Raw genomic sequence first — 27663 nt, 5'->3', positions numbered from 1 at the left:
GTGTTCACGGGCACAGGTGGCACATGAGTGTGCACACAGAAGGCAACACCTCCTACCCTGCCTCGTCTTATGACATATGCCCTCCTCTGGTGGGAGCTGGGGATGTCGAGGTCAGCATCTTCCAGTTGGGGCTGGAGCCACCCGCACCCCCCCCCACCCCGCTCCCCGGCACAGGGCCAGAGTGTTACTTTCAAAAGGAAAAAGGAAGAATTTGGGGGGCGTTGTGTAATTATTGTAATCGATTGAATTAACTAAAAAATACCATTCAGTGAGGAGGCACACACAAAATGAGAGTTATACACAGTCATGTGAACACAGATGGAAAGTCAAGATACAGAGAGATGGGGGATAGGGTTATACTTGCACTTATGACTGTTTTTTTTGTTTTCGTTTTTGTCTTTTTTGAGAAGCTAGGAAAGGTCCTAAAGCATTTTCTTTTTTAAAAACATTTTAAATTTTATTTTGGAGTATAGTTGATTTACAATGTTGTGTTATTTTCAGGTGTGCAACAAAGTGATTTAGTTATACATATATTCATATATCTATTCTTTTTCAGATTCTTTTCCCATAGAGGTTATTACAGATTATTAAGTATAGTTCCCTGTGCTATACAGTAGGTCCTTGTTGATGATCTATTTTATGTACAGTAGTGTGTATATGTTAATCCCAACCTCCTAATTTATCCCTCCCTCACTCCTGTGATTCTTGGAGGGGGTTATCTGTCCTGCCTCTTCTCATCAAGGTGGATATAGCCAAGCAGGTTATCTCAAGAGAATCTTTTCCCGAAGTCCCCAGAGGGTTGAGTATGGTGGGGGGGCGGCCTCTGAGATAGGGCAAGCAGTACAAGTAACTTGATATAGCACTTTGAAAGGGATCTCATGGTCTGACTTTGTCACACAATATTACAAATATCACATGAAAGTATTTTAGCATGGTCTCCTTTGCTGGGAGCCTCATCCAAGTTTCACTCTAGGGCTAGTCCACCCCAATACCCCAGTGGTGGCCCTGGGAGTATATAGAAGGAAGTTAAATTCCCAGATCTGGGATAAGGTGGGGGTGGGGTGCCCCGATGCTGGCTTGGGGAGGCCTGTGGGTGAGAAGGGGACAGCATGGGTGCCCTCAGCCTTTTTCTCCAGGCTTCTCTCGAATTAACACTTTTTATTTATTTATTTATTTATTTATTTATTTATTTATTTATTTATGGCTGTGTTGGGTCTTCGTTTCTGTGCGAGGGCTTTCTCTAGTTGCGGCAAGGGGGGCCACTCTTCATCGCGATGCGCGGGCCTCTTACTATCGTGGCCTCTCTTGTTGCGGAGCACAGGCTCCAGACGCGCAGGCTCAGCAATTGTGGCTCATGGGCCCAGTTGCTCCGCGGCATGTGGGATCTTCCCAGACCAGGGCTCGAACCCGTGTCCCCTGCATTGGCAGGCAGATTCTCAACCACTGCGCCACCAGGGAAGCCCTCGAATTAACACTTTTGATGGTTTGGTTGATGGGTATTTCTGGGTGCTCCTCCCACCCTCCCTCCTTCTTTGCCCCTCCCCCACCCTCATATAGTCCTACTGACCCCACTGGATGCTGGGGAGGTAGTATGGGAATCGTCCTGAGCACTGAAGCAGAAAGGAGAGAGCCTGGAGGGGCTGCGATGCAGGCTGGGGCTGAGGTTGGCGTGGGGCACAGAGGCTGAGACAGAGGCTGAGGCAGAGGCTGGAGTTGGGATTTGAAGTTGAAGCTGAGCTGAGCGTGGACTCCAGTGGGGTTGTTGGAGATTGGATTGGCAGGGCATCTCTCTCAGTCTTGACAGGATTCTGAGAAGCCTATTTTTGGAGTCCAAGGCAGATGTTCTCCCCCAATGAAGAGCATGTTTGGTGTCTGCTCTCCCCTCGGAGGGGTGGGAATGTCCCCTCCCCCTGCTCCCCTCAGCTGAGCAGAGTCATACATCACCAAGGGGCCGGGCTCCCTAGACGTATTGCCCTAATACGTCGCTATAGCAACCCCACTCTAATCCTGCATTATTCTAATGTGGTCCCCCTCCCCACTGTGATGTATAGCTTGGGTCTTGGAGCTGTGAGGCCCCTTCTCTGAGTCTGCTCCAAGTACCCTAGGGATGGGTGGGTCCGAGGACGGCTTGGCTTCCTTGGGTCCTGCCTCGCTTCTCCTCGCCCTGTGCATGGGATCCTTTGTGAGCTGGGGTGTGGAGGTGGGCTCTGGCCCGGCGGCCCACCCGCTCGCCTGCCCAAAGAGGGGAAGCAGCACACGAGTGCCTGATGCACCGACCCACGCCAGCCTGCCTGGCCTGGGGACCTGAGGCCTTGGGGTTGGGGGCCAGGGCAGGACAATGGCTGCATTCCGGCTGCCAGCCACAGGCCTCCATTGTTCCTGTGGACACTGCCTGCTTGAGGGCCGCAATTCTGGCCCTCACCCCGCATGGGGCGTAGGATGCTCCCTGGACCACTCCCCCGGGGACCATAGAGGGGTGATTCATGGGGTGACCAGGGCACAGCAAGCCCCAGCTATGCCCAGATTCTGGGGGGTGGGAGGGGGAGGTGACTGAGGGTTGTTTGTGTCAGGAGAGGGCGGGGTTGAATAGCCAGAGGACTCAGGGCTGTGGACACCAGCCACGTCATCTTGTACTCCTCCTCATGTGTGGGCTGGTCAGAGAGGCCCCATTGTCAGAGGGGCAGGCCCACCCAGGCTGGAAGGGAAGTGAGGATGGAGAGGGACCACCTCAGAGCTGGGAGGACCCATAGACCACCCCCCATACTGCACTGGTGAGGAAATTGAGGTCCAGAGAATAGCAGGGACTTACTCAAGGTCACACAGCTAGGTGGGGACAGGCCTGGGTCCAGAACATTTCCCCATATCTCTCTGGTGCTGAGATACTGCTGCCATTTCTGGTAGAAAAACTGAGCTCCAGTGGTGATCTTCAGCCTCGGCAGAAGTTATATCCACAAGCTCCTTTCTCTCCCTCACTTGCTTTGAAATTTCTCTAGTTTAGGTTAATACCTGGCATCCCTGGAATGAGAATTTAGAGCTAAGGGGAGTCCTTGGGCCATGCAGAGGCTATACTGACTACATCTTCTGTAGGGCCCTGAAGAAACGAGTGGGGCATGGAGGTTCCCGGTGCTCTGACACACCAGATTCATAGATGTAACAGTAGATTTCATTGTTTCCTCCCAAACAGTGATCTCCCTTGGGCTCTCACATGCCTACTCTATATGACTGAGAGGTAGGAAACGGAAGAGACTAACCCAGGAGCGTTTTAAGGACAGGGGGACTGGTCTGTTCCTGCTTCTCAACATAGGACCTGTTAAATTGTATGATTGGATGAGTGGGTGGATTGTGAGTGGTTGGGTAAATGGATGGGTGGGTGGTTGAAGAGGTACGTACATGGATGAATGGATGAGAGGATGGGTGGGTAGACGGATGAATGGATGGTTGCATGGGTTCGTGGGTGGTTGGTGAATGGACGAATGGATGGGCGTAGGATGGATGTAGGTAAACGAGCGAATGCCCATTTCATATATTGAGGTCCAGAGATGACAAATGACCCAACTTGGGTCATACTAAAGATAAACAGTAGAGTGAGGCCTGGAGCCAGGTACCTGGCCCCTGCCTTTTAGGCTGGGATGCCCTGTGGCATGGTTTGGTGGTCAACCTCTGGGCAGGGTTGCAGGAGAAGCAGGAGTTGGGACGTGAAGGAATCTATAGTTAGATTAGTGTCATGGTGGGTGGCTTCGTGGGGTCTAGGGGCCTTGACCCTGAGTTGAATCTTCTGTGTTGGGATCAAAGGGGGTGTGTGGAAGGGTCCTGAGCAGGGCAGGAAGAGGCATGAAGGCTCAGGAAGGGGGAACTAGTGGGGTCTGAGGGCATTGGGGCTGAGTGGTTTTATCTCCTTGGGATCAGGCCCTGAGCTAGGAGGCCCAGAGGCAACCCCTCACGCATTCTTCATGAATGCGTACCACTGTCGCATTAATGGTACCACTGTCTATGGGGCCTTCCCTGACCCTCTGGATGCTGTCTACCCAGAACCCAGCACAGAGCCTTAGTACTTAGAAGAGGCTCAGAGCACATTACTGGGGGCATGGGGTTGCCACAAAGAGTCAGATGTGGGGAACAGGCTAGGAGATTGCACCTGCCACTAATTTTCTGGGTCATTTTGGGCAAGTCCCTCAAAATCCTTGGGCCTCCGTTTCCTCATCTGTGGACTGGGAATGGAGAGCTTGAACTTGTCTTCCCAGAATGGTTTTGAGAATGAAGAAAAATAATTCTGGGGGTAGAAAAAGCACTAGGCATTATTTTTCTGCACTGCTTCAGCCCCAGCAATTATACAATAATATATATTGTACATATAAAGTTGATTTTATAGCTAATATTTAATGCACACTTACACTATGCCAGTCTCTCTTCTAAGTGTTTATGTATATCATCTCTCATCTAATCCTCACAGCAATCCTACCAGGCAGGTACTGTCATCGTCTTCTTTTGACAGATGAGGAAACTGAGGTATGGAGAGCATAAGTAGCTTGCCCAAGGTCCCATGGGTAGGAGGTGGTGAGACCAGGATGGAAGCCTGGGCAGATGCCAGGGCCCGCATTCTTAGCCACTATATGTAGCTTCTCAGTGCACAGTGCTCTGAATCGACACATCAGGAAGGCTTCCTGAACTTCTTGGTGATTCATGCAACTTCCCTGAGCCTCATGGGATTTACCTGATTGCACGGTGGTGGAGAAGGGGGCAGATCTAATTAGCTCTAATACCCTTGGTCCCTACTTCTCTCCCTGGCCCAGTCCTGAGTTCTAGAACCCCCCTCTGCTTTGGGCACATGCCCCAAGCACTGGACACTGCTGTTCACCCCAGCAGGGAGTATAAAAATAACATGGACATGTGTGTCAGATAAAATGGTTTTTATTCCAGGCTTTATAATTAACTAGTCTTGCTGCCTTGGATAGGTCACTCAAACCCTCTGGGCAACAGTTTCCTCATCTGCAAAATAGGAATAGTTAATGTGAGATAAAGAAAATAAAGTACAAAGTCAGTGCACGGATAAGTATTATGTCAGAGTGCCTTGGGCGGAGTGGGATCCGTGTAAAAGTTCATTACATTTTGGTTTTCTTCCCTGTTCACTTGCTTTTGTACAATGCCCTACCCAGGCCCCACAGTAAAACAGCTTTCATTCATCCATCACCTACTTATGCTGAGCACTCTGTGTACCTCATGTCCCTTAATCCTCAAAATAGCTCTATGATGTAGGGACTGCCATTGTCACTGTATCAGAAAACTGAGGCACAGAAAGGGTAAGGAGCTGGCCTAAAGTCACACAGCTGATAAGAGGTGGAGCCAGGATTTGTACCCAGATCTTTCTGGTCCCACAGCCCCTGTGCTTCACTATTCTGCTCTCTGCCTCTCCTGAGACATGGAGAACATCCCCAGGGATTTTGATGACAATGGGAAAAGGCAGGTAACCCACAGTGGCAGGAAGGGGCTTTGCCAGAGGGCCAGGTCTGTCCATGAGCTGCTGAGGTCAACTCTAGCAGCTTCTGCATGGAGGGAGCACTTCCTCCTCTCCAGGCTGGCCAGCCCTGGGGAAAGGCAAGGATGGTGACAATTTCCAACCGTAAGCAGGGAGGGCAGCAGCAGTGCAGGGTCACAGTCTGCTCCTGCTAAGAGCTGAATAATCTGGAGCCTTTGAAGAAGGATTTCTGAAAAGCCATCAGGAGTGAATCATTGACTTAGGGAGGCAATGAATCAAAGGGGAGTTCATAAAACGGCAAATGAATCGGGTGTGCGGACGACAAGCCACTGCTATTCCCCAGAACCCTCCGGGGACAAGAGAGCCGAGAGAAAAGAAATAAAAATAACACGGGGCCTCACGCCTGCTCCAAACCCGAGTCAGCCCCTCCTTCTATGTGGAAAGACAGAGGGGCCAGAGGGATGAGACCCACTCGTGGGGCCAGAGGGAGGCTCCCAGGGCACGTTCGGCTCCCTGGTCCAGGCTGCGGGTGCAATTAGCGAACGCCCTTTCCCCTTCCTTTCAGGAGCCCTCACAAGAAAGAACACTGATTTTGACGAACACCCAAAATAATGTGAGATCAGGCACCATGCATTATGCATGAGGTCTGATTTAACATGAACATTATTTCTTGTGTACGAGACCATATGCCTCCGTGCTGTCTCTGCAGCCTAATAATACCTAGACCCACCCTGGTCAGGCTCAGCCAGAGACATGTCCACTGGGGGTGTGTGCGTGGGGGGCCGTTGAGGCAGAGCCCTCCTGGTACTTGGCTCTTCTGAGGGGAGCCCATTCAGATGCCCTGGAGGTGGGTGGGAGGTCATGCCCCCCAAGAAACACCAGGGAGGGAGCTGGGGGTGGGTGTGTGAAAGTGTCAGTGTGTGTGTGTGTGTGTGTGTGTGTGTGTGTGTGTGTGAGACAGAGAGAGAGAGAGAGAGAGAGAGAGAGAGAGAGAGATCAGGAGCCCATGACTACATGATGCTGGGTTCATGGTGTGGCGATGTGGGGACATGTTTTTAGTACAGGAGGGACGATGGCAGGAATGGATAGTTCTAATTGCTGTGTGTGTTTGTATATATACACGCATATGTATGTGTGGGGGTGTGTGTTTAAAAAATAAGATCACACATACATACAAACACACAGCCTAACTTTAATTATCTGAAGGGAGCAGGCGCGATCTGGGAGGAGCTGGGAACAATGCTGGGCAGGGATGTGTTTGGAAAGTGGTTTGTGGGGTGAGTGCTTGAAAATCCTGAGAGGAGGGGACCCCTGCCAAGGGATGGAAAGGATGCTGCGTGTGGCAAATCAAATAGCACAGGTGCAGGTACCCAGAGACTCTGGAGAGCTCGGTGTCAAAGGCCGCAAAGCTGGCCAGACGGTGGCACGGGTGTGCCTGAGAGTGTCAGCACGTGTGAGCGAGCAAGCTGGCAGAGTGTGCATCAGGGTTTTAGCTGGTTGAGAGGAGGAGTGGCAGCGATAGGTGTGAGTGGGGCAGAGACAGAGGAGGTAGCTGTGATGGAGAATTTCCGAGAATGGCTGTGGAAACAGGCAGGGTAGTAGATAGGGAAGGAAGGGTCACGGGCAAGCCTGTGTGTGTGAAACAGGACCGCTTCCATTGGAGGCGAAAGTTGCCTCTGCTCTACCCGGCACCCTCTGTAGAGTAGCCAGCTTGATGCTGATTTTGGGGTATGCTCAGCTGTGAGGTGGCCCTGGTGACTGCTGCCGTGTCCCAGCTCAGGGACCAATAGAGGGCAGTCCTCCCACATGGAGGCCTCCCAAGCGGCAAGGGGAGCCCAGAATGGAGGGCCAAACACTAACTCCAAGGCCTTCCCATATGCAGAGCAGGGACAGGATTGATGGCTCCTCTGGCTTCGGTCACTAAGCCAGTGGCCCCGGGTGAATCCCCCTCCCTAAGCTTGGGGGCAGCTGCCAGACCAAGTAACCAGCCTCCTCTCACTCCTCCCCCTGCTCAGGTGGGTCTCTTTTCTGGAGCTCCAGCACTGCTGGGGAAAGCCTGGGCCTGGGTGTGTCACTAGGGGCTTGACCTTCCCCGATGTCGGCCCAGAGCCTCTCCAGAGGAGGCTCAATTCTAAAGAGCCCTAAGTGGGCAGTTGTGGCGGGGGTCAGCTAGTCCTGTGGACACCCAGTTGAGTCTTGGGGTCAAGGGATGATTGCACAGGTCCTAAGCTATGCAACATTGATGCCAGTGCAACTTCCTGGGGCACGCATTGATGCCAGTGCAACTTCCTGGGGCACGTCGTGGTGGGGAATACAGGCGTCCTTGAAGTTCAGGGCCGGGCACCATCCAGGTGTGCCTTGATGATCACAGGCGACCACAGTGGCCACCTTCCTTCTTCCCATTTTAGCCACCCCCAACCCTGCAAATGTTGTCCCAGCTCAAAGCATCGGCCATGTGGCATGGACTTTCTTTCCCCCCCTCCTATGTCTGGGAGCAGCTATGGATTTGCGGGCACAGTGGCACATGCACACGTTTGTACACCAACACGGAGAGGCTCACATGGGGAGAGGGACGCTCTCTCTAGCTACCAGAATCTGTGGTTGCATGATCTTAGAAAATAATTTTGTTCCAATGAGAAGGGGAGGGAGATGGGATGAGAAAATCCCAAATCTGTTAGGGAAAGCTTGGGCTTCGTGGGAGGTCAATGCTAGGGACAGCTGGCTCTCTTGAACGAAAGGAAGTTTCAAGCTCTCAGGAGTGAGCAGGTAGATCCACATACACATGGGATGGAAAAACCCACGGTCAAGCGGGCAATGGCAGCCGACTGCCATTCCTAAACTCTATTCTATCCAGGGAGTAAGACTCCAGGGAAAGATATTTCTCCGTATTTCCTATGGTTTCTTTCTTATACAGTAAGATGTGTTGTGGTTCCTACCATCATCCCAGGCTGGCGACTAGGGGAAGGAGCCCCCTGGGGCCTTCTGTGACCAAGGGTTGGGTTACCGGGTAGCTGTCCCAGGCCGGTGTCTCATTAAGCAAAATACTCGCCAAGTGGCAGATTTTCTTCCGTCCCCTTTCCCACTTTTTTTTCATCTTTTTGTTCTACTCCTCAGCTGCTGCTCGATCTTGGGGGCCACATTGTTTTGCTGTTTTTGAGTTGACTTGCTTAAATAATAAATCCACCCTCTTGGACGGGATTAAGCAGACAATTAGGAAATCAATCCATCAATGGGTGTCAGCTGCAGGCAGAGGCCAGGGAAGGGCCCCCCGTCTTCCTGGCCGCCCTTTCCAACCTCCAATCCTGCTGCGGCTCAGGCAGCTCCGAGCTACATTCGCTTCCATTTCAGGGCCCTGAGGCTGGGACAAATCCAGGAAGGACGAAACAAGGAGGGAGTGTGGGGAAGTGTGGGACTACTTCGAAGTTCCGTAGTTAGTGGAGCAGGAAACGAGAGGCCTAGGTGGGGTGACCAGCGGCTCCTGGTAGCGGTGTTGCTCAACTGGCAGGTAAAGTTTCCAGCCTCCTTTGTAAGAAGACTGGGGAGGCTCCCTGGCCTGCCGGTTTGGGGAATGGAGTGGCTGGGACACGGGTGCCAACTGCAGGGCTAATCACTTACTAGGCTGGACTTAAGGAGGGAGGAAAAAAAAAAAAAAAAAAAAAAGGAGCAGCGAGAGGCTGAGACTTTGAAAACCATGGTGGCCTCTGGTTGGTGGCCTCTGCAGAGACAACTCTCTCCTGAGATTGAGGGGCAGAGCCCAGGGTGTCACCCGGAGCCCTCAGCATCGAACAAGTCATCCTGAGGCCCCAGCCCGCCTGAGACAGCCAGCTTGGGGGTCTGGGAGCACCTCTCTGGGCGTCCAAGATGTTGTCGGCTGGAGCCAAGGCCTCTCACAGGCCTGGGCTTGGACAACTTCCCTGGTGGGAGGGGGCCACACACATACCCTCACTAGGGACACAACTTTCTCCCCAGCTTGTGCCTTCAAGCTTTGTCTCCACGAAGAGTGACAGAAACCTCATGTGGTTTCTCCTGAGAAGGGAAAAGAACTGCATCTACGGAGGAAACAGGAAGAGCCGTTTGATTAGTATTTTTAAGAGGAGTTATTCTAAAGGAGAAAGAGCTTGACTGGGACACAGATAGTCTGCAGCTTTGGCCCTGAAACCCGGAGCTGCCTCCACCATCCTGACTCTGGGGAGGGGGGCAGGCTGTGTTTAAGGCTTGACAGGGGGACGTCTGAGAATGTCTGCTTCCCTCCCCAGGTCATGAGTGCACAGCCCGGGAGTCTTCCTATAGGCAGAAGCATCACTCCCTGGGGAGCGGGGTTTCCCTCGGGGACCCATCCCTGGAGAGGCAATGCCAGGGCTTTCTGGTGGCACAGCTCTTCTTGCCCCCACTCCTCCCCAAGAGAAGTTGGGGCAGGTCATTTGTTTGCATAGAAGTAGGACCAGCTTTGCCCACGCAAACTGGCGGGGGTCCCTCCCCAGGCCACTCAACTCCCCCAGGACCCCTGTCTAAGCTGTTAGAACTCCCAGTGGATCCAGGCAGGTTTGGGTACCGTTTGTTTGCAGGTGGAAAGCCAGCTGCGGTGGGCTGGTGGGGCCTGACTCGGCTTCCAACTGCCCCAAGACCCAGAATGATGAAGTTGGCCTGGATCCCACCCGGGGAGTGCAGAGTCAGGGGTGGGGAATACAAAGATGCCTGGCTGGTGGTCCAGGTCGAGAGAGGCAGGCTTCTTCCTTGGCCCAGAAGAGCAGTTGAGTTGTGCCTGAGGAATGGCCGATCCAAATTCAGTGTGGTGTCTGCAGTGTCTTAGGCCCTGGTCTGGTCCCAGGATAGTCTGTTTATGGGGGGTGGTGGACATGAGGTAGATTCATCTTCCCTAACCTCACTCATCTGAGGCAGGGGCCCAACCGTTGCCCAAGTAACAAGCAGCACGGATACTGGCCTGGAAGAAGGTCTGTGTGGTCACCTTCCTCCAAGATAGTGAGGCCAGAACTTTGGGGGAGGTGAGCCGGGGTATCCCATCCCATCACCCACAAACCAACCCAGCCCTAGTAGTAAAGAGGACAGGACACAGCCCTGGGGTACATGTTTATGTGAGTAATAAAATATTTACTATAACATAAATATAAAGGGAACTTCCCAGTCTACATTATTATTATTTTTTTGCAATAAAGATACAAAGAGAATGCACCAAAACATTGTTCCAAAAAATAATAAAAATAAAATAACAAAATTTAAATTCAAACGGTAACAAACAGAACAAGAAATGGAGAAGGGGGAAGCTCCAAACACATCCAGAAAATAAATAGAGATGGATCAGAAATCTGGAAATCATATTAAAATATCTTTTTCGGATTAGTGGGTGTACAAAATCCTTTAGGATGGGGAGGGAGGGCAACCCGGAAAACCAAAAATAAAAACCAAGCACAAAATGTTTCTTTCTCCCCGCCAGTGTGTACATATCTCACATATTTACATGGTTCCCACCTCACCCCAAATTTGGGGAATTTCTCTGCAGGCCTCCTCCAGCATCCCGCATCCCAGGGGGCTGAAAGGGAGCGGACGGAAGCTGCAGGGACTCAGGCAGAAGGTTCTCAGGGAACGGCTTATTTCTACAGCTGGTTAAAAAATATCTCCAACTTTTCCAAGTTTCGTTTGTTTGTGGCCAGGAGGCCAGGGCCCCGCGGGGAGTGGGGGCCCTGCTGTGCGGTGGTCGGTCTACAGCGGGGCAGAAGCCCCTTCCCATCTGCGTGTGCGTGGGAGCGCAGACCCCTCCAGCGTGGCCGGGAACCGAGCCGGAGCTCGGATAAAATGAAACGAAAAATGAACACTCGAATTTTTTTTGTTGTTAGTTTTTCTTTTTTGTTTGTTTTTTGTTTTATTTCGCTTTTTTGGGGTAGGGTAGGGGAAGGTAAGGGGAAAAAATAAATTAGGCTAGATTAAAGCTTTGGCTATTTCCTGCTTTTATACACAGACGCGGCTCTCGCGGCCTCCCCTCCGGGGCCCCGATAAATACAGTATACAGCGATTTAAATTAAGGGCGCGGGCGGAGTTAGAAGGACCCCAGGAGCCGAGAGGCTCCGTGAATAAATAAAAACTGTAAAAAACCAAGCCCGGAGAAAAGGTAAGGGGGATGGGGCGCATCCTTATGGGAGAGAAGAGGCGTGGAGCGAATAAAGTGACAGTCCCCCACTCTCGACCCTCAGGCTCGGGAATCCGCGCCGGGGAGAGGGATGGGGAACTCTCCTCTCTCCGTCCTCTCTCCCGGGTAATCCCTAACCCCGTACCGCGTTACCTGTCGCTGTGGGGAGGCCGCTGCCGGGATCCGGCCCCGAACAGCCCGGGGGGGCAGGGGCGGGGGTCGTCGAGGGGTTGGGGGCAGGGAGCAGGCGGCGGGCAGGATGCCCGGGGTGAGTTGGCGCGTTCCGGATCTTCGCTCCTCTCTCTCGGGGCTCGGGCGACGCAGCCTATCGGCCGTCTTCGCTGCTCGCAGGAGAGGGTCGTCCGGGTGTTTGGTTTTATTCGAAAGTTTCTGGGCTTTTTGTAAAATCCAAAGCAACCGAACAAAAAGAGTTCAGGCCGCGCGGCGCCTCGCCGCGCACCGGCGGGGGGCCCGGCCCGCGGGGTCACTGCACGGAGCCGGGCAGTGTGTGGTGGTGGTGGTGCAGCGCGGCCGGCGGGGGCACCGAGGGCGGCGACGCACCGCCCCCGCCCGGCCCCAGCTCGCCGGGTGCGTACACGTCGTCCATGGGCGGGTGGCCGGCGCCGGCCGCCGGGGTCATGCGCTTCTCCTTCTGCCGCCGGTTGCAGAACCAGACGCGCACCACCTCCTTCTCCAGCTGCAGGCTGTCGGCCAAGCCTGTGATCTCGTGCGCCGAGGGCTTGGGGCACTTGAGAAAGTGGCTCTCGAGCGCGCCTTTGACCCCCACCTCGATGGACGTGCGCTTCTTGCGCTTGCGGCCCTGCGCCGCGATCTTGTCCAGGTTGGTGGGGCTGCCGCTGGACGAGTCGGTCTCCTCCAGCCACTTGTTGAGCAGCGGCTTGAGCTTGCACATGTTTTTGAAGCTCAGCTGCAGGGCCTCGAAGCGGCAGATGGTGGTCTGCGAGAACACGTTACCGTACAGCGTGCCCAGCGCCAGCCCCACGTCGGCCTGCGTGAAGCCCAGCTTGATGCGCCGCTGCTTGAACTGCTTGGCAAACTGCTCCAGGTCGTCCGAGCTGGGCGCGTCCTCGTCCGAGTGCTCGCCCACCGACGAGCCACCGCCGCCCGCGCCCGGGTGCAGGTGCGCCGCTGCCGCGTGCAGGCCGCCGGCGTGTGCATGTCCGTGTGCGTGTCCGTGGGCGCCCAGGTGCGGCGGAGGCGACGGCTCCAGCTGAGCCTCGTGGCCGTCCTCGTGCAGCGCGTGGTGCAGGCCCGGCCCCGCGCCGCCGCCGCCCGCCGCCAGCATTCCGGCCAGGCCGCTGCCGCCGCCCCCCGGGTAGGCCGCCTGCGCGTACAGCCCGAGCGGTTGGGGCTGGTGGCCCCCGCCGGCCGCCGGCGACGGCGACATGGCCGGGCCCAAGTGGTGTGCCGTGCCGCCCTGCGCCCATGCCGCGCCCGCGTGGGCCGCCCCCTGGTGCACCAGGCGCGCGTGGAAACCGCCGCCGCCGCCACCGTCGTCGGCTCGGCCGGCGCTGCCGCCGCCCGCCTTGCCGTGTTCCAGGTGCGGGCCGCCGGCCCAGTCGCCGCCGCCGCCTCCTCCCGTGGGTAGCCACTGCGGGTGCGCTAGGCCCACGGGGTGGCCCGCGCCCGCGCCCAGCCACTCGTGGTGCATCAGCTTCTGCACTTCGCGGTACGCGGCCCCCGCGTGCAGCCGCTCGGCTGCCGCCGCCGCTGCCGCTGCCGCCGCGGCATCCGGATGCATAAGCGGTCCCGTGCCCCCGGCTCCGCCGCCGGGGCCCCGCGGCAAGTACTGCGCGGTGGTGGCCATGCCGCCCCGCGCCCCGCGCCGCGCCGCCGCCGCCGCTCCGCTCCGTCTGCGGGCCCCGCCGCCGCGCTCCGCCGGCTTAAAGCCCGACCAGCTCAGCGCTCCGGAGCCCCACCCCACCCGCCGCCCATTGGCTGCCAGCGGAGCCGCCTCCCGCCCCCCGGCCCCGGCCCCCGCCCCCCCTGCCCGCCTGCCGCCCGGCCCGGCCGCCCACAGCTCGCCATTGGGCCTCACTCCTGGGGTCCCGCGCGCCGACCATGCTGATTGGCCGCTGGGGCTTCATTCACAGCCCCCCTACCTTCCGCGTATACGCTCACGCCCCGGGGGCGCGGCCGCCACGTGGGGAGTGGCGCGGGGGTGGCACTGGGACCGCACCCCCTCTCGTACTGGCTGCGTGGGCCCCACTTTCCCCCGGCGCTGGAGACTCCGAGCCCGGCGGGTCCCACGCTCCAAGCGAGCAGAATTCCCGCCGGTCACCCGCCCGGGTGGCCAGAGGCGGTGGCGGCGATGGCGGGCTCCGGGAGGCGCTCGGGTTCCGAGAAGCAGCTCAGCCCCGCGCTCCTCCTTCCGCCGTGCCGCTGCCGGCGGGCCGGGATTCCCGCGGGTCTCGGCGGCTGCGAGCGGCAGGCGGCGCGGGTCCCCGGCTCGGTTGCAGCGCGGCTGCTCACCTCGCCCGCCTCGCCTCCCGCGACTTCCAGCGGGCACGGAGCTCTCCTCTGCGCTCCTCCCCGGCCCGTCTCGTATTCCCTCTTCACCCTCTAGACCACCCAGCGCAACTCCGTCGACCTCCGCCGCCCTGAGAGAGCGTCGGGCGCGGGCAGAGTCGGACCGGCCCCGACTTCACGCCTCTCACGGGCTCTCCTTTTCCCGGGCGCCGCGGCCCAGGTGAGTACCTCGCGGGTGGCTCGGGTCCGGAACGGCCGGCGGCAGCGTTGCTGTGGGGAGACGGGAGCTCCTGTAACCAGGCCGATTCCGAGGTTCCTGAGTGAGAGGATCTCGAGGTGGAGACCGTGGCTCCGGGAAAGCACCGCCGACAGGCATGGTGGACACACTGGGCCCACGGGTATCTGACCCACGCCGCCGCTTCGCTCCTTCTCCTTCCTGCCTGCCCGGCTCATTGGCCTGGGTTATGGCGGGGTCACGCCCCGGGGAAACTTGCTCTAGGTGGGGAGAGGCGTGGACATGGGGAAGGGCGCTGGTGCCTCAGAAATCCGGCGTGCAGGCTGGGAGCTGTCCAGCCTTGCAGGGAGCTCTGGGCTGGAGTTTAACCCACTTGCCTGGGGCTGCTGAAAAGGGAACTGGGACTGAAGAGGTCTTGTTGGAAAGGTGCGGCATGCGGTTGGCTTACGTACTCATCCCCCGGGTCTTTGAGGACTCCCTGAAGGACCCTGAGTGGACTTGGACCCCAGCATCAGCTCTTCTGTGCCACGTTGGCTGGAGGAGGAGTGGAATGAGCTGTAGCCTCCACGTCTTCCCCACGCTGAGGCTTGGCTCTCCGGGAGTCTTCCAGCTGCCAGTTCACCTCTTTTCTATCCCTGATCTTGCCTCCAATGGATTCATAGATTCCAGGGCCCCGGGGGTCCCAGATTGGAGGACCGAGCTGGGGGCCCAGCTAGGGCCCTACTGGCAAGTCAGGACTGTGGAATAAAGCCTCAGTGTGTGAAGAAGGGTGCTGGGGGGCTCAGGGGGCAGCCGCAGTGGGGGTGACGGGGGCAGAGTCGACAGTGACAAGGGTCATCCTTGGGCACAGACTGTGCTCATCCAGACCCTAAACGCCCTAGGACCAGCCTCTGGCTAGCCCCCAAGGGATGAGGTGGCCACTGGCCACTGTCCTGAGCAGAGTCCTTAGGTACCACTCCCACTGCAAGAGCTGTGATGGAGCCCTGTGTCTGAACCTAGCTAGGGATGCTGGGCTTTCCTGGACTCTGGCCCAGGAAGTGGTCACCTTGAGGCAGTCCAGGACTTCCTGGTCTACTCGCCTTCCTGGCCTCTCTCCCAGGCTCAGGAGGTAGGACCAAGGCTGGGAATCCTGTCGTGAAGTCCCTTCTCACGCCAGCCCTAACCAGACCTGCGTGGTGTTGAAGCTTGGGCTTCCAACCTGGACCTGCCGCTATCTTCCTGGGCAAGAGTAACTCTGGCCCAGTCTTCTAGGGCTTGGTTCTTCTACCTGTAAATTGGGAATAACAGTACCATAAGCAGCACACCTGTCTCACTAAGGTAAGTCAGAGGGCGGTACAAGACAACGTGAGTGAAAAGGGCTCAGAAAGGACTTTCACTCTCGTTGTTTCTATTGTTAGTGCCCAGTGAATGAACAGGTTACTCCCCCTCTCTAACTAAATCTCAGCTTGCTCATCTGTAGAGTGGGGTTCTGGAGGTTTGGGCCAGGTGACCTCTCTGGTAAACTCCCTTCCAGCTCTGATGGTCTGTGAGTCTATGAACCTGTCTCAGTTTCTGTCAGACGAAGGGAAATGTCTGGACAGTGGACAGGTGTTGTTTGGAACGGTCATCATGAGCAATGGGTGCTTTACCAAATGCTTTTCATTCATCACGTTACCTGCTGCTCTCAGCCCCGAGAGTGAGCGCTGGGATTGTTCTCCCATTGCACAGCTGAAGGAACTGAGGCTTGTCTGAGGGCAAAGAATGCGTGGAGGTCCCACTCCCCATCATCCTCCCTGTGGCTGTGGGATGGGAAGGGTGTGGAGGCAGCGGCTTTGGCCGTCACAGCAGAGAGAGCTCACAGAGAGAGCTCTCTGGTCAGCTGGCACTCTTGAAGCTGAGTTCCCCAGGTCTGTGCTGAATTGAGGGGGTGGCTGCAGCAAAGCCAGGCTCCTAGGTTGCCAGCTTGTCAGCTAGCAAATCTCAGTCCCAATCCCATTACCCCCCTTCAGCACCCCTGCTCTTTGCTTTGCCTGTTGGAGCCTCAGTTTCTTTATCTTAAAATGAGGACAGTAATGCCTGCTTCTCAGGTTTGCTCTGAAGCTGCAAGGATGAAACAAAGCATGTAATTTAGATGCTCCCTCTTAATATGAGATGCTGCTCTGGGGTGAACAACAGTGTGAACTAGGAAAGGATAACATTCCTTTCTCTGCTTTGGAATTTTTAGAACCTCTATAATGATATGGGTTTGGTCTTGAGTCACAGTTTTCTTATATTTGAGAGTTAAGTTTTCCCTAGGAAGTCTCGACATCCCCTTTGCTCTTGCCCCTAGAGATTCTGGGTGGGACACTGGGGGCTATGACATGGCCATTGGCAGAGACACCTGTTACAGAACATCTCCTCTCTCCAGGAGCCCTACCCTCATAGACCACAGAGAAAACCCAGAACACGGAAGTCAGACAGCCAGCTGACCAATGCAGACACAGAATGGTTTAGGCATATGAACAGATGTGCATTCACACACACACACACGAACGCATAACATGCAGATACACACATGAAATTTAGCCTGGAGACAAACATTCAGATTCATAATAGGAACACATGGACTCCCATCATTAGGTTGGATATTCAAAGTCACACTAATCAACACACAATGATAAATACAGGCATGTGTCTCAACAGGAACATTCGCAGAACCCATGCAGAGGCTGAAGTCGGCTCAAATAGGCATTCCTTCAGCAACATAGACATAGAGGGGACCTGCAGGCCCTTCGGGTGACAAGCATGGAGGCTCTCAGCTGGCACGCCAATTCACACAGATGGGCACACCCTCGTGTGTTCACAAACATGAGCACACACTCTCCCACCCAGCGCACAGATACAAAGAGGCCCACCCCACGCATCACACAGACACCTACAGCCTGTAGGAACTAACCCCTCTGCACAGTGGATCAGAAAGCAGAGGAAGGGGCTGTACTCAGCCCTGAGTTTCGTCCATGCGAGTCAGTGGCCCCACTCATTCGAACGAAGCAGGAAAGCCCTTTCTTTCCATATTTTTTTTTTCCACTTTCCTTGTCTGCGGAGGGCAGCTCCCAGCCAGGTCGCCGCCAGTCTCAGCGGCTCCCCAGCCTCCCTCCCCAGCAGGGGCCCCTGCCCAGCCTGCCCCCAGGCCAGGAGCTGCCCGGGCTTTCCCAGAGTGGCGAGACCTCCTCCAGGCTCTGGAGTGTGACCGAGCGCCTGCTCATTTGACACAGGTCACCGAGCCCCCGGCAGATGGGGCCCTCGCTGTGGGGGATCTCTGAGCTGGAGGGGCTGCAGGGGGAGGCTCTGTGGGGCTGAACTGCAGCTACACAAGCCCCACATTCTCTGTGCGAAGTCTCAAGTCACAGACACAAACCCCCGCCATCTGCATTCACACTCCCGCCTGAGAAGTTCAGACGCGGCCTCTAGAGTCTGACCACACTCGCCATCAGCTGCACTGCCGCCACACGTGCACTGTAATATTCCAGACGCACATCCCAGACAGGCGAGCCTACACAGCGGCGCACTGGACGAGACTAGGGAGGAAGAGGAGGCAGCTGGTTCCGGCTGTTTTCCCGCTTCGGACTCTGGGCCCCTGCCGCTGTGTCTTGTCTGTGGGGCAGTGGGTCCTCGGAGTCCAGGGCAGCACTGAGAGGAGATGCAGCCGCAGACCCAAGGCTTTTTCAGTGTTGCGGGAAGACCGGCTCCAAGACACTCCACCTGGATTGCTCACAAGTCAGGAGTGCTGAGCGGAGCTAAAGAGAGGAGAGATAGGGCCCGTGGGGAGGGCTGCTAGAGGAGCTCGTGTCCTAGGATGCCCTCCTGTGTGCGTGGGCTTGAAGTCTTTGTCTGAGGCAGGCTGGGCTGGAAGGGCGGCGGGATGCGGGCAGCACTCAGCCCACTTCCTTTCCCTTCTGCTAGTCTTCTTATGCCCCAGATCCTGTGTTTTCAGAGTGTCAAGGGTCCTGGGTTCCATCTTGACTCAGACTCAGGCCTGCTGGAGGACACTGGACCAGTCTCAGCCTCCCGATCTCTGTGAACCTCAGTGTCTTCATCTGTAAGCTGGGCAGGATGGTCTCTGCTGGGTTCTTGTGAAGGTGGGATGAGATCACTGCCCCGATGGAAACTCGGGAAGGGGAAGCCTGGCTTGGTTTTCCTCCCTGGCTGCTAGGGGTGAGTAAGAGGCTATGTGAGCAGGAACAGAACCTACCTGTTCCCCCAACCAGTTCTTGCTGAGCGGTGTCAGGAGTGACCACGCCCATAACCGGCTTGTTCTGGGCTGGAACGTGTTTTTGACTGGAAGAGTCTGTCAGGGTCCTGGCTGCTGCAGAGTCCAGCCTGGGTAGGCGCATCCACTCCCTCTGTGCAGGTTGGTGCCAGCTAGACAGATTCATAGCGCTCACCACCATCCAGAGAGCTCTCCCACAAGGGATGTGATCACTATTCTCAGCTCGCAATCCCCCACCTGTCTCCCTCTAAACTCAGCCATTCTAGGTGTCCTACCTCTTTTGTCCTTCCAGTGCTCAAAAGAGCCTGGCATAGAAGAGCAGAGAGGTAGGAGAGGCATGGCTGCCTTTGGCAGAGAAGAAGGAAGCAGTTTCATTTAATTTAAGGTTCCCGATCTCTCAGTCTTGGGGAAGGGAAGGAAGGATGAAAGGTGGAATATCTCTTAGGGATGAACCTTTCCTTGTATTTTTGCGCCTGCCTCGGCCCCCTAGGTCTACGTGTGGTGTGGGGATCCTCCCAGTGCATCAGTAGAATATTCAGATTAGGGGTGGTCAATTGCTCTTGAAATTTACTTTCATTTTTAGCAGAATGGCAGCCTCTGAGCTGGTGCTAATGCCCACAATCCGGTTATGCAGAACACGCTCTCTGCAAATCGGTAAATCATTAGCGGGGATTAATCACTCTGAAAGGCTGGGGCTGGGTTTGAGTTTCTCTCTCTCTCTTTTTTTTTTTTTAAACACACTTTTATCTGGATGGCTGCAAAATTCAACACCACAGGGTGGGGTGGGAGCAGCGAGTGATGATTTAAGTTCTTGTCACCATTGTTAGGCAAGGGAGGTGCCTTCCTGGGCCTGGTGTTGACTCTGGCCGACCAACCGACCGAGGGGTGGGGGGTGGACAGCTCGGGTAGGGGGGAAGGGAAGGAGGGGAGTTCCCTTGTGTTTGTGTGCGTCAGTGTTTACAATAGTGTGTTGGGGGCTTGGTGTGCTTGTATCGGTGGGTGACTGTAGGTTAGCCTGCTTGCGTGAATTCCTGTTTGTACTTTACAGATGCCCATAAGTATTTCAGCACTTGTGTTTGGGTGCTTGTGCTTGGTTTGTATTAATATGTGTGCATTAGTGTTTGTAATCGTATCAGACAGTGCTTCCCTTTAAGAGTGGTTTTTTTTTTTTTTTTTTTTGGTTAAGAGTGGTTTTAAAGACCACACCTCACCTTCCTCAGCCTCCAGGAAGCTCTTGAGGGGGAGTAGGTAGAGCTGGAGGGAGGTCCCAACTTCACCTGTGGGAGGGGGCACGGCTCATGGATTATTTACATATTCATGAGCTGCTGTCTCTTGGAACTCCCCTCTGGAAGAGACTAGCATGAGGCCCCTTATGGCAGATGGGGAGATGGGGAGGCCAGGCTTTCACCGGAACGCCTCTCACTCTGCCACCCCAGGTCTAGTGGCTGTGCCTCCTCCACCCATGGACCGGGAAAACCCAGGGTTCTCAACTCCAACTTCTGCAAAGCTGCAGTACACACAACTCTAGTTCCTGATGGGAGCTGTGTGGTGGTGATGGGAAAGCTCTTTTTCCTTCCTGGTCCATGACGCCCCTATGGCGGCTCTTGGGGAAAGAAGGTCATTCTTCCAGCCAGGACCAAGCTGATGAATGGGACTCACTCCCACTTAATGTCCACACCAGGTCAGCCTCCTAATCCCTGTCTTTCTCCCTAGTTTAGTGCAGCCTACCTTGGAGCAATAATTATTTTCAAGTGACCCAGTAATGACATTCCTAGGGTATATTGGTCAAGGTACGTGAGTATGTGGATGAGGTCACAGGACTTCTCCCCTCCAGTTCCAGAGTGTGGGGTTTGAGGTAAGACTAAGTGGGCCTGGTCTTTACATCAGCTCTGACCCCCCCAGTCCCCTTTCTCCATACAGAGTCAGCTTGGGTAGCCTGGGCGCCACTATCTACCACGCCACAGATGGCTGTTACAAGTTGGGAGGGTCTGGAGAGAGTTGGCTGAGCTCAATGCTGGCCTTCCTCGGCTTTCTTGAGAGTAGCAGGTGGAGGGCGGAAGTGGCAAAGAAGGATTTAGGAATTATATTTTCCCAGGGACCTCTTAGCATCTTTATCTATCTCTGGTGTCAGACATCTGTCTGAGCTTAGGGTAGCATCTGTCTGGGCTGGAGACAACATCTGTTTGAGGCTGGGACACCTGGCTGAGCCCAGAACATTATCTGGCCCCAGGACAGCTTTTGTCTGGGCCCAGGACATGTGTCTGAACCTGGCATGGCATCTGTCTGGGCCTGGTGCAACATCTTCCTGGCCTGGGGGCAATGTCTGTTTGAACTCTGGACATCTGTCTGACTTGGGGATGTCTGCTGAGCCCAGAACAATACCTGTCTGAGCCTGGGGGTGGACTTGTCATGGCAGATAAAATCACCCTCGAGTCTCAACTTTGGTTTGCGGCTGAGAACAGAGTATATGCCAGACTCATGTCCCTGCTCTCATTTCTACCAGGGAAGGGCTCTTCTGTAGAGTGCCTCAGTTTACCTCCTTCTGTAGGCCCATTGGCCTGCTTGCTCTGGACACCTCAAGGGACAGCCAAAGCCTACACCCCAGGGACTCCAGGAAAGCGAAGTTAAAAGAATAAGGGAGTGGATAGGTTATAAAATCTAAGACTGGTCTAGGACTGTTCTTCCCTCCTCCAGTCCCTTTGTTGAATCAAATCAGAATGCTCCCCCAAGACACAACTCGGACATGTCATTCGCCTCCTGAGAAGCCTTCCCTTGCTCCCAATTGTATGTGTTATCAGGCTCAAAGCCCCCTCTGGTCCTGCCCCTGCCTCTGCTCTGAACCAGCAGCACGGAGCTTCTTTCCCACAAACACACCGGGACCTAATGATTCCCTACCTTTGTGCACTCAGCTCCCTCTCCTTGGAATGTCTTTCTCCCCCGCAACCGCCCCCTCCCCCCGCCCCGCCCAGTCCTCCCATCACATCCTTCAAGTCCTAGTTCAAGGGTCACCCGCTCTGGAAATTTTTTTCACTCCTTCTCTAGACTAAGCCACGACCTCTGCCCTGCTTCCACAATGTATTGTGAAGACCACCTCCGTGTTAGCATTTGTGGGCCTGCACTGTCATTGCCCTTTGTAGATCTGTCTCTCCCATGGGGCTGTGAGCTCCTGGGGGTAGCTGGCTCTGGTTCATCTTTGTCTCCCCAGCACCCAGCCCAATTCCTGGTCTATGGTGGTACCAGTAAGAAAGGCCTGTTGGATGATCACATGGTTGTACCTCTGTCATCTCATTTCCATCTCATTTCATTCTCTATCTGCGACCAGGATGAAGACATATAGAATCCAAAGATTTGGTACATATGCTCCTGACAGGAGCAGGGAAGAGAAGTGACGCTCGGGGAGCAGTAATGAATCCAGACCTAATGGCCTCTCTTTGGGCTCCGGGGATGGGACCACATCTAAGAAAGAAGACCTTTACCTGGGTCCAGGCCCAATCCCTGAGGGCAGGTGGGAGAATGGAGACCTGGCCTAGCTTGTTGGAGAAGTTTCAGAGTTCCTGGGCTTACTGGTCCTGCCAGAGAGGAAAAGTCACATAAGGTGTTGTTAATATAAACACCGTGCCCAGAGCAAACTGCTCTCCCTGGCCAGGTTCAAAGGAGAGCATCTGGGGCCAGAGGCTGAGTAGGGAGGGGTGCAGAACGGTGAGGAGGTAGCTGAGAAGTGGATGCTCCCAGGACATGGTCTCTGCCTTGGTGACTTTTATTCCACCAAATAGAAATAGCTTTCTTGTTCTTGCTGCTGATGAAAGCCATACAAGCTCATTTGTCAAATTCTTTGCCTCAGAAATATCTGAAAACAGAAAGTGGAAGTCCTCTGTTCATCTCTCTTCCTCCCCTCTCTTAACTACTCCTATTGGCTATATCTTTCCAGAACTTGTTTGCATGGGCACACACTATATAATAAAATTGCTAAGATTTATTGAGTGCTTACTATGTGCAGGAGTTGTGCTAAGTGCTTCTACCTGGGTTTCCACATTGCATCCTCACCGAAACACTATGAATTAGGTGCAACTCTTATTCTCATTTTACAAATGAAGAAACTGAGAGGTATTAATGATAATAGCCCACGTATATTGGGTGCTTGCTAGGTAGGTGCCAGGTACCATTCTAAATACTTTACATGTTATCTCATTGAATGCCTGTAGTATGTATAATGCCTGGCATGTACTAGGCAATCAATAAACAGGGGTTGATGCTTCCAGCTTGAAAGTTCGAGAATCTCAGATGAGACATCTAGGATCATTCAGTGGACCCCTAGAGGGGAGGGCTCTTGTCCCAAACCTCCTGAGCTGCAGGCAGCATCCCTGGTGCCTGGAGATGCTGACTCAGCAGTGAAAGATGTAAATTCCTACCTTGGTTTGCATATGATTTACACATATTTATTTATGAATGTGTTTGATTAATGTCAAAGTGCCTCGGTGATTTTTCTGCCAGGCTTCAGGGCCCTGCAGAGGGCACGGTTAGTGTGGACCGGCTGCAGGCTCTGAGTGTGCATGCGTGGGGGGCTGCTGGATGGGGTGAAAGTGACAGCTGTGGAGAGGTGGATGGCAGCTGGGGGGTTGAGTGGGCAGACTGGAGCTTGGGATTCTGGAATGGGTGATTTGTGCAGCTGGTGTGAGTGGAGGCTGTTTGTCCGCATAAGGCAGGGTCCAGCTGAGGGGCTGGGGCAGGGTCAGAGCGCCAGGCACTGGGGTGAGTGACCCGTGGGTCTCTAGGTGGCCATGGTCCTAGACAAGCCAGGGTGCCAGTCAGCATTTCTAGGTAGGAACTCAGACCCTAGGAGCCCAAGGACAGGATCTGGGGTTCAGATTAGGACACCCGGTCTAGCCTGGTGAGGGCTTCTGAAACAAGGAGGAAGCTCGGAGGCAGGAAGGGCCCTCCCTCCAGAGGTGTTCCCCCTGGTGCTGCCCAGGGCGGGGATCCCCTGCTTGGATGCTCTGGGACAGGGAGTGCTCTCTGCAATCAAGGCCTTGGGAGAATCTGCTAATTAGTAGGAATAGTCTGTGTGTGCCAGCTGTGCCCAGCCCTGTGCCTGGCACCATGGGGAAGACCAGTCCCAGCCTGCAAACCTTGGCAGGGAAGCCGGTGAGATAAGGCAGGAAGGGCAGGGCCCCGACCTTGATTGAAGGCTGAAGGCACTTTTATCCATTATCTCCTTTGATTGTCAGCAGGATCAAAGGCAGTGGCTGTCTTATCTCCTCATTATAGAGGAGGAAGCAGAGACTCAGAGAGCTGCAGTGATTTGTCCAAGGTCACACTGTGAGTGGCAGAGTCAGATTTGAACCCAGCTCTGTTTCATTCTACAGCCTGAGCACTTAGCCAGTTTATTCTGCTTCAGCCAGGTATAAAATAAGGATCACACCTACCTTGCTTAATTGTTGTGAGGGTTAGATGAGCTCAAGTGTGTAGGGAGGGTAGCACAGTGGCTGGCACACAGTAAGTGCTCAATAAAAAATTTTTTTTTTCCTTAAGTGATAGAGCTAGGATCTTAAATCACGGTCCAGTAGACTCTACTGTTTGCATGGTACCATGGTTCTTGCCAAGGTTGGTTGGGAGGGGGGTGGTTGGGGACAGAGCATGACCTCCTCTGTGGGTTGGGTGAGCCCTTGTCATGCATGGGCACTAATGGCCATCAGCATATGGGAGGGGCCACCTGCCAGGCCAGAGCCCCTGTCTACTCTAGTCCTAACCCTGGGTAGGGTGGGGACACTGAATTTGTCTAGTTAGAATTGCCTGGATTTGTGTGTGTGTGTGTCTGTACGTACTTGGTGAGGGTCCTTGACTGGGAAAGGAGAGACAACTTTGGGAGCTCTATTAGCAGGCAGTGGTTAGGGCCCTTTCTCATTTTCAGTGGCAGAGATGAATCAAGTGAGGGAGGGAACCCTCATGTGAGGATATGAGGGAAATCACTCCTGGCAGGGGGAATAGCAAGTGCAAAGACCCTCGGGTTAGAATGGGCTTAATGTGTACACCTTCCTCAGTAGCTACGGAGACAGAATTAACTTGTATCTTCTGATGTTTGAGGTAGAGGAGCTAAGTGGGGGCAGGATTCATTCATTCATTCGTACATTAATTCAACAACTATTTAGTGCCCACTTTGTGCAAGGCACTATCCTAAGTGCTGATGGCTAACACTTATTGAGCGCCTACTATATTTCTAAGTACTTTAATATATTAGTTCATTTAATTTTTACAACAGCACAAGGAATCCTGGGGAGACAGTTGGGCCTCCTCTTATTCCTTCAGCCTTTTCCCATCTCCCAGCCACCACAGTCACGAGTGTCTGCCACTCAGAAAGGGCAGGATCCCCACAATGGGTGAGGCAGGGTGGTCCTGAGAAAATCACGGCTCTGGAGTCTTACATGTCCTGCCTGGGCCCTGCCCAGGATCAGGCTCTGAGCCTCCTGGAAGCCACCCAGTAGAGGGTGGGGTGCCCACGTTAATCCCATTCAACCAGGCCTGCCTCAGAACTTTCTCTCCCTGGGGCTCCCAGTCACATCTTCTCTGTATCCCCTCCACCGCTTAGCTCCTGGCCTCCCAGCAGCTCCCTGCATAGCTAAGCCCTGTCTTCTGGGCTCTGCTCAGGGAGCCAAGGTGCGGCTCGGAGCCGAGGCTCTTGGCAGGGAGAAAAGAAAGTTCCGTACTTGTTTTCTTTTTTTTCCCTAAAGATATATCTTTATTTATTTATTGAAATATAGTTGATTTACAATGTTGTGTTAATTTCTGGTGTCAGCAAAGTGACTCAGTTAAACACATATATACATTCTTTTTTCTATTCTTTTCCATTATGGTTTCCCAGAATATTGAATATAGTTCCCTGTGCTATACAGTAGGACCTTGTTGTTTATCCATTCTATATGTAACAGTTTGCATCTACTAATCCCAAACTCCCAGTTCATCTCTCCTCCACCCACCAGCCCCCTTGGTAACCACAAATGTGTTCTCTATGTCTGTGAGTTTGTCTCTGTTTCATAGATAGGTTCATTTGTGCCATGTTTTAGATTCCACATCTAAGTGATATCATATGGTATTTGTCTTTCTCTTTTTTTTTCTTTACTACAAACTTTTACTATGCTAATATGTGTTGTGAATGCTCATAAGATACATTTAACATATAGCGTTTCCCATACTTAGTTTTCCCCAGGGCTCTTCCTTTGGGAAGCATCTCCTGGAAGTATGGTAGCTCACAACACACTTTTGGAAAAGCAAAATTAATCTCGCTGTCAGGGCAGGTGTTTCAGTTGATTGTTTTTTCCCCAAATGAAAGCTGTAGATTTTCCCCTTCCATACTTGTTTTCTGATGGCACTGTCTTGAAACACCCCCTGTGCTTAACTAACTCTGATGGAGGGCGGTACTCACCTGGCCTGGCCTGGCTCCCTGTGTCCTTTCCTTAAGATGGTGAGCACACAGGCCTCAGCCAGCGTGGGTTTCTCAGTTCCTGACCACCCACCTGTGCCTGTGACCTGGGCTCCTCAGCCTCTCCTGCAGGAAAAGGTACAGAGAAGAGGAAATAGAGAAGTTGCTTAAAATTCAGAGGCCAAGGGAGGAGTCTGGTGCTTCAGTCTTTGGTGAATAAAGAAACCTGGTAAAGAAGGTTTTCTGGATGGGACAAAGGAAAAGGAAGATCTTGTTCTGATGGGCTATGCTAACCTGGAAATCATGGCTCTGTCTGTTTTCCCATTCACCCATCCATCTATCCATCCATCCACCTATCCATCCATCCACCTATCCATCCACCCCCGCCCCATCCATCCATCCATCCATCACCCATCCATTCAGCCACCCACTTTATCCATCCATCCATCCATCCATCCATCCATCCATCCATCCATCCATCCATCCATCCACTGACTGAATGCCTAACACAGCCACTAGTTCAATTATGCTTACTGAGTGCGTATGTTGGAGAGTTGGTCAGTGTTTATACTTTTGTGACCCTTCTGTTTATGTACTTCCTCTCCCTACCTGGTTCTTACAGAAGTTTCTTGAGGACTCGGGGCCCCAATCCCCCTACAGAGACAAGAGGAAGGGCTCTGTCTTGGCTGTGGGGTTGTCAGCAGCTGCCTGGCTTGGGCACCCTGGGGGACCAGGGTCGTGGGGAATCTTGCATGCTGCTCCCACCCCTGCTGGGCTGGGCCTGTGACCCTCACTGTGACCCAGCCTGGAGGATGCCAGGCTGCTGCAGGGGAAGGGACTCGCTGCCTGGCAGCGTGCCCGTGCTGCTGCAGGGGCTGATGGCCCCTTGCCAGCCCCAAGCTTTTGGAGCGGTAAAGTTGTGTGGCTACGGAGCCTCTCCAAGCTGCTGTAATAAACAAGCAGGCTGGGACCCGAGGCGGGAACTGGGTCAGGGGGTGGCTGCCATGCTGGCAAGTGGAGGAGCCTCGTGAGGGGCTCAGAGGAGTGGGTGGGCGAGCAGCGAACTGAGCTGCTGCTTTGGGTCCTGAGAGTTCAGGCCACTCTCCCTGCCCTCCCATCCTGCCCTCCTCCCTGCCCAGGCCAGACCTGTGGGGCAGCTCTGAGCTGCCCTGGTAGGAGGTGAAACTGCAGGAGGAGGGGCCATAGACAAAGACCCCAATCAAGACAAAGACACGGAGAGGCAGAGGGTTATAGAGATGGGGCTTCAGAGAGAGAGAGAGAGGGAGAGAGAGACTGAGACTCAGAAAGACAGAATCGGGTGAGAGAAGAAAGATTCAAAGGCCCTGAAGAAGAGGGTGGGGGGAGGGAGTCCAGGGCAAGAGGAGAAAGCGGTGGGCCCAGGGGGATTAGCTCCTCCAGAGGCAGGAAGTGTGGAGCTTAATAACAACCCCCTCCTATGTGGCTAGCACCCCACAGTGAACAAAACTTTTCCACTTGCTTAAGCTCATTCAAGCCTCACAATAGCCTGGCTGAGATGGGCTTGGAGTCCTCGGAAGGATGGGGGCAGGGATGTGCCCCGTTGTGGGGAGCAGCTGGGGGAGGGGGAGCTGCAAAGCTGGAGCTGGAACCTGAGGACTGGCTGTGAGATGGGTCCCACAGAGCGAGGGGCTTGGAGACAGAG

General features: G+C 54.5%; 2 protein-coding genes and 1 long non-coding RNA gene across 3 annotated transcripts in view; 1 reads left to right on the top strand and 2 right to left on the bottom strand.

Annotated features, from left to right (window-relative positions):
* Window positions 1-10549: 10549 nt before the first annotated feature.
* On the bottom strand, window positions 10550-11904 carry LOC309641957. Its single transcript, XR_014252878.1, has 2 exons — window positions 11769-11904; window positions 10550-11219 (listed from the first exon to the last, which is right to left on the bottom strand). It is a non-coding gene; the product is annotated as an uncharacterized lncRNA (long non-coding RNA).
* Window positions 11905-11971: 67 nt separating this feature from the next.
* POU3F1 (POU class 3 homeobox 1) lies at window positions 11972-13451 on the bottom strand. Its single transcript, XM_082422159.1, has one exon. The coding sequence runs from the start codon at window positions 13441-13443 to the stop codon at window positions 12100-12102; it is 1344 nt and encodes a 447-aa protein (XP_082278285.1). The 5' UTR covers window positions 13444-13451; the 3' UTR covers window positions 11972-12099.
* The window catches only part of LOC309657774 (uncharacterized protein), a gene marked incomplete at its 5' end in the record, with an annotated part of 102173 nt that continues 87951 nt past the window's right edge, over window positions 13442-27663 (top strand). The window contains one exon of the mRNA XM_082455648.1: window positions 13442-14325. Within this exon, the coding sequence (XP_082311774.1) occupies window positions 13442-14325 (884 nt within the window). The remainder of the gene's footprint in view (window positions 14326-27663) is intronic.

Source organism: Balaenoptera physalus (genome assembly GCF_965194825.1).
Source record: "Balaenoptera physalus genome assembly, chromosome: 1".
Taxonomy (NCBI): domain Eukaryota; kingdom Metazoa; phylum Chordata; class Mammalia; order Artiodactyla; family Balaenopteridae; genus Balaenoptera; species Balaenoptera physalus.
Note: the sequence above shows the minus strand (reverse complement) of the source record. Positions and strands in the feature narration are given on the sequence as shown.

Excerpts from the sequence above, each read along its gene's own strand:
- POU3F1 (XM_082422159.1), bottom strand. The coding sequence starts at position 13,443 with ATGGCCACCACCGCGCAGTACTTGCCGCGGGGCCCCGGCGGCGGAGCC.